Source organism: Colobus angolensis, unplaced genomic scaffold (assembly GCF_000951035.1).
Source record: "Colobus angolensis palliatus isolate OR3802 unplaced genomic scaffold, Cang.pa_1.0 Scaffold99, whole genome shotgun sequence".
NCBI lineage: Eukaryota > Metazoa > Chordata > Mammalia > Primates > Cercopithecidae > Colobus > Colobus angolensis.
Genome location: NW_012123931.1, coordinates 6,119,847 through 6,126,327, shown reverse-complemented (window position 1 = coordinate 6,126,327; position 6,481 = coordinate 6,119,847). Strand labels below are relative to the sequence as shown.

General features: G+C 36.4%; 2 protein-coding genes across 2 annotated transcripts in view; both read left to right on the top strand.

The window, feature by feature from the left end:
- Nucleotides 1–1,313, top strand: part of LOC105505195 (putative zinc finger protein 66) — a 25,042-nt gene extending 23,729 nt beyond the window's left edge. Inside the window, 3 exon segments of the mRNA XM_011932981.1 lie at nucleotides 165–797; nucleotides 879–1,088; nucleotides 1,171–1,313. Coding sequence (XP_011788371.1) covers nucleotides 165–797; nucleotides 879–1,088; nucleotides 1,171–1,313 — 986 coding nt within the window.
- A 4,997-nt stretch (nucleotides 1,314–6,310) lies between these two features.
- LOC105505196 (putative 60S ribosomal protein L37a) overlaps nucleotides 6,311–6,481 on the top strand; it is a 493-nt gene continuing 322 nt past the window's right edge. Inside the window, exon 1 of the mRNA XM_011932982.1 lies at nucleotides 6,311–6,473. Within this exon, the coding sequence (XP_011788372.1) occupies nucleotides 6,321–6,473 (153 nt within the window). The 5' untranslated portion in view covers nucleotides 6,311–6,320. The remainder of the gene's footprint in view (nucleotides 6,474–6,481) is intronic.

The window sequence follows — 6,481 nt, the reverse complement described above, 5'->3', positions numbered from 1 at the left end:
GAGAATTCATACTGGGGAGAAACCCTATGAATGTGAAGAATGTGGCAAAACCTTTAAGTACCTTTCTTCCCTTTCTACACATAAAATAATTCATACTGGAAAGAAACCCTACAAATGTGAAGAATGTGGCAAAGCCTTTAACGACTCATCTACCATTACTAAACATAAGAGAATTCATACTGGAGAGAAACCCTACAAATGTGATGAATGTGGTGAAGCCTTTAAGTACTCCTGTTCCCTTACTGCACATAAGATAATTCATACTGGAAAGAAGCCTTACAAATGTGAAGAATGTGGCAAAGTGTTTAAGCGCTCCTCTCCCCTTTCTAAACATAAGAGAATTCATACTGGAGAGAAACCCTACAAATGTGAAGAATGTGGTAAAGCTTTTAACATTTCCTCAACTCTTACTACACATAAGAGAATTCATACTGGAGAGAAACCCTACAAATGTGAAGAATGTGGCAAAGCCTTCAGTCGGTCCTCTATTCTTACTACACATAAGATAATTCATACTGGAGAGAAGTGGTACAAATGTGAAGACTGTGGCAAAGCCTTTAACCGCTCCTCTAACCTTACTACACATAAGAAAATTCACACTGGAGAGAAGCCCTACAAATGTGAAGACTGTGGCAAAGCCTTTAACCGCTCCTCTAACCTTACTACACATAAGAAAATTCACACTGGAGAGAAACCCTACAAATGTGAAGAATGTGGCAAGGCCTTTAAGCGCTCTTCTGTCCTTACTATACATAAGAGAATTCATACTGGGGAGAAACCCTATGAATGTGAAGAATGTGGCAAAACCTTTAAGTACCTTTCTTCCCTTTCTACACATAAAATAATTCATATTGGAGAGAAACCCTACAAATGTGAAGAATGTGGCAAAGCCTTCAACTGGTCTTCACACCTTACTACACATAAGAGAATTCATACTGGAGAGAAACCCTACGAATGTGAAGAATGTGGCAAAGGCTTTAAGTACTCCTCTACCCTTACTAGACATAAGAGAATTCATACTGGAGAGAAACCCTACAAATGTGAAGAATGTGGCAAAGGCTTTAAGTACTCCTCTACGCTTACTAGACATAAGAGAATTCATACTGGAGAGAAACCCTACAAATGTGAAGTGTGGCAAAGCTTTTAACCATCCCACAACCCTTTTTTCACATAAGAAAATTCATATTGGAGGGAAACCATACAAGTGCAATAAATGTGGCAAAGCCTTTATTTCATCCTCAAACCTTAGAAGACATGAGATAATTCATATGGGAGAGAATCCCTACAAATGTGAAAATGTGGCAAAGCCTTAAACACTCCTCTACCCTTACTAGACATAAGATAATTCATACTGGAGAGAAACCCTATGAGTTTGATGAATGTGGGAAAGTTTTTAACCAGCTATCAACTTTTACTACATATGAGAATTTATATGGAACATAAACCCTACAAATATAAAGAATGTGACAAAGAGGGAGTTCTCAACCCTTATGACACATAATTCATATTGGACAGAAACCTTAAAGAATGTGGCCCCTGAAGAATGTGGCAAAGCCTATAACAAGTTTTCAATCAATTTTTTTTTTTTTTTTTTGAGATGAAGTTTCACGCTTGTCACCCAAGTTGGAATACAATGCCACGATCTTGGCTCACTGCAACCTCCGCCTCCTGAATTCAAGTCGTTCTTCTGCCTCAGCTTTTCTAGTAACTGAGATTACAAGTGCCTACCACTATGCCCAGCTAATTTTTATATTTTTAGTAGAGATGCAATTTTACCATGTTTGCCTGGGTGGTCTTGAACTCCTGACCTCAGGTGATCCACTCACTTTGGCCTCCTAAAGTGCTGGGATTACAGGCATGAACCATGATGCCTGGCCACCATTTCTGAATTCTTAAGAGACTTGGTGATAATTCATGCTGAGGAGGAGTTCCACAAACCTAAAAAAAGTGACAGTGCTTTTACCAACCCCTCCAACTTCTCTATACATAACAATAATTATTCTGGTGTGAAACCCTAGAAATATATAAAATGTGATAGAGCCTTTATATGGTGGCCACACTTGATTGTGGGTAAGATAACTCATACTGGCAAAACTCCTACAAGTGTGAAGAATGTGGCAAAACTTTTAATCAGTACTTACACCTTATTTCACAAGAAAGCTATTGTCCTTGAGAAAAATTCTACAAATATAAGGAATATGGAAAACCCATTAACTCCTACTCATGTCTTAACATAAAAAGGTTCCTTTTAGTAAAAGCATTAAGAGTGTAATTACTGTCAAAAAATATTTCAGAAAGTATAAGCCTTTATAAACTGAAGAAATATGAAGACAACTATTACAACTATAAAGGGGGTTATAGCACATTTACTTATATCAGAGATCTTATTGCACACATTTTGTACTAGAGGAAAACCCTGAAGCAGTTGCTCAAGTTTGTTCAACATCAGGAAATTTATATTGGAGATGAGTCCTGTAAATGTAATACGTTTAGAAACACTTTTTTTTTTTTTCCAGAAACTACATCTTAGAAAACACCAGAGAGTTTATACTAAAATATAGTTTTGCAGATGCAGTAAATATGAAAACATTTAATTTGAAATAGAATGTATATAAATATCAGAATCTACAGTAGAATAACTAAGGCACTGACACTTGAGTATAAAAACTAACCCACAACTACAGTTTTTAGATAAATGATTTGTATGTAACTTTAAAAAGAGATTTTTGGAAGCATTGTAATTACATTGAAAGTATACTTGCTTAAAATTTTTTGAAAACTGAATAGTGATGTAATACAGCTTTCAAATTATGCTGTTATTTTATTCCTATTTTATTCACATGTGAAAGCAAGTGATCAATTGCTTCTACATCAGAGATATTAGACATTTAAAAATTACTTGGACATTATGACATTTTCTATAAAAGAGTAAGGACATTAAAATGTAAGATGCATAATGAAAATATAAGTGGAGAGGTTCTTTGTAGTAAACCTCTATTAAGTAATGTATAAGGTAAATGTTCAGAGCAATACTTTTCTACATTATAGTGTCACAAAGAAATAGTTGAAAGTATGTTAAAATAAATTAGTATATTGTTTTACTAATTGTACTTTTATGTAATAAAATACGGTACATTTAAAAATTGTTAAGGCTGGGCTCGATGCCTGAAATCCCAGCACTTTGGGAGGTCAAGGTGGGTGGATCACCTGAGGTGGTGAATTCGAGACCACCCTGACCAACATGGAGAAACCCCGTCTCTATTAAAATTACAAAAAAATCAGCCAGCCATGATGGTGCATGCCTGTCATCCCAGCTACTCAGGAGGCTGAGGCAGGAGAATTGCTTTAACCAGGGAGATGGAGGTTGTGCTGAGCCGAGATCATGCCATTGCACTCCAGACTGGGCAACAAGAGCAAAACTCTGTGCTCCCACCCCCTCAAAAAAAAAAAAATTGTGTGTGAAGTTAATTTTATTATTTTTTAACCATGTTAAGACTATTGTGCGTTTAATGAAGCATTATCATGCCACTATATCCCACCTTACTCAAGGGTGCGGCTACAAGATGGTAGCAATATATGATTTGTTATATAGTGGAATAACATCTCTAGTAATCACTTTGCCAATGGCTTTAAACTGCAAATGAGTTAAAGAATATTGTTTCCACAGATTAAATTTTTACTCTTTTTTCTTATTGAAATTTGTTATTTATATTTGTGGTTATATAGTATGTGTACATATTTATGCCTTATATGGCATCTTTTGACTCACGCCTACAATATGTAGTAATTACAGTAGGATAAATATGGTATCCATAACCTCTAGCATTTATCTTTTGTATTACCAACAGTGTAATTATATGCTTTTATTTATTTTAAAATGTAAAATTAAATTGTTACTACAGGTTTTTTTATGGTCACAATAATTATACAAAAATATAAATAAAATACGTCCATGTGCAATGGCTCATGCCTGTAATTCCACCACTTTGGGAGGCCAAGGCAGGTGGAATGCTTGAGGCTAGGAGTTTAGGACCAGCCTGGCCAACATGGTGAAACCCTGTCTCTACTAAAAATACAAAAATTAGCCAGGCATGGTGGTGCACACCTGGAAGCTGAGGCAGGAGACTGTTCAAACCTGGGAGGTGGAGGTTGCAGTGAGTCGAGATCGCACCACTGTACTCCAGCATGGGTGACAGTGAGCCTCCATCTCAAAAAAAAACAAAAAACAGAAGAAGAAATAGAAACAAAGTCCATGTATTTCGAAGTCCTGAAAATTTATTAATAAATTTGTTATATAGCTTTCTTTGAATGTATGGTCTGTCTGCCTGCAAGCATACAGACTTAGTTTTAATTTACATAGAGTTAAATATACTCATATTACTCTGAAGATAAACCTTAGGTGTATGAATACTATGAAATGAGTGTTTTTGTGTGAGTACAAGTTTGTACATATTTTCAGAAGATCAATTATTACAACAAAACTAATTAGGTGACTAACAAAACTAAACACTTTGAAAATCCTGAAAGCAAATTTATACTTACTGCTTTGTATTCAATTTATTAATGTAAAATATTACACCTTATGATTTGGATTCTCCCTGGAATCTCCCTATTAAAGCACAGGCAACTTTGTCTCCAGAAACAACACTCTTGAGTACAACAGTAAAACCCCTCTTCAAACAGAAAAAAAAAAAAAAAAAAAAGAATTTTTAACACTTATTTTCACGAATATTCAACCAAAATTGAATAATTGGATATATTTTTATTCTATGTGTGTGTGAATGTATAAAATGGTGCATACAGGAAAAATGAGCGAGAAAAACATGCTAAGATTTGTAGTGAATAAAACTGGAAAATAATTATTATATCCAGTTGATATCTTTGTTTATGTAGATAACAAAAGCAGCAGAAAGACTTTTCATTTTTTCAAGATGGAATCTTGCTCTGTCACCCAGGCTGAGTGCAGTGGTGTGATCTAGGCTCACTGCAACCTCCACCTCCTGGGTTCAAGCAATTCTCATGCCTCAGCCATTTTAGTAGCTGGGATTACAGGTGTGTGCCACCACGCCTGACTAATTTTTGTATTTTTAGTAGAGACAGGATTTCATCATGTTGGCCAGACTGATCTCAAACTCCTGACCTCATGATCTACCTGCCTCAGCCTCCCACAGTGCTGGTATTACAGGCATGAGCCACTGTAACTGGTGAAAGACTATTTTAAAAGTTTATTTAGGTGGGTAGACAACGTTCCAAGATAATACCCTGGATTCCCAGTCTCTTGCACACCTGCTGTGTAATACTTTCCTCTTGAGGGTAGAAACATGTGTGACTGTGCTGGGAAATCACTCATGAAATTAGGTTACTCATGTGTTGACTTTGTCTTTATCAAAATGGAGATTATCCTGATTGTGCTAAACTTAATCAGATGTGCTTTTAAGAGAAAGAGACACACCATAGAAAAACACCCCTGCTGGCCTGGAAATAAGTGACTTCTAGGTGGAGCATATTGTAAGCTGCTCTTGGTGGCCACATGGCAGGAAACATGTTTGTATATTGTCTTCATCCTGCCTCCTACATGTTGATTTCAGTAAGGAGCATAAGAGGATCTTATGGCAGAGGGTAAAAAAGGGACTCTCAGTCGTGTGAGAAATAATCACCTCTCATCTGAGATAGCTTAAGAGAAACAGGAGACCACAACAGGATCACATTAATGGGAGGAAAAGGGTAACCTGGGTAAAAGTGCTTACTGGCATTATGGAAAAATATTTAGCAAGCTGTAGTGAATGATCAGCCTCTGGGATACTGATAGTCTACCAACAATGCTGAACTCATTCTATTTCAATCAGCATGTCTGCACCATTCTGGTGACCCAGGTTAACACTATTCATTACAGAAATACCATGAAGACCAGTGGGTAATGTCCTAGAATTGGACTTACTTCAAAAAGCATACTTAATTGTTTTCACATTTGAAAAACCTTAAAAACGATGAATTTATAATTAACATAGAGTATTCTACTATACTGTAATACAAGATTAAACTGTAAACACCTTAATATGAATATGTTTTGAATGCATGATTAGTTATGTAGATAGTTTCTTTCAGAGTCACAGGACCAAAGTAACAACTAGAGAAAACATTTGAAATGGGATAAAATTAACCAAAACCACATCTTTTCAATGGCTTGGTGTAATTGCCATACTTATGGAAATGGCCAGATGACTAACAAGAAACAGAAAGATTTTGGCTTTTCTCAATGATTGTTTTTGAACTTTTGAAATAAAAACTCCTGGCTAGGCTCGGACCTAGTTCACGGCGACATGGCCAAACGTACCAAGAAAGTCGGGATCGTCGGTAAATACGGAACCCGCTATGGGGCCTCCCTCCGGAAAATGGTGAAGAAAATTGAAATCAGCCAGCACGCCAAGTACACTTGCTCTTTCTGTGGCAAAACCAAGATGAAGAGACGAGCTGTGGGGAT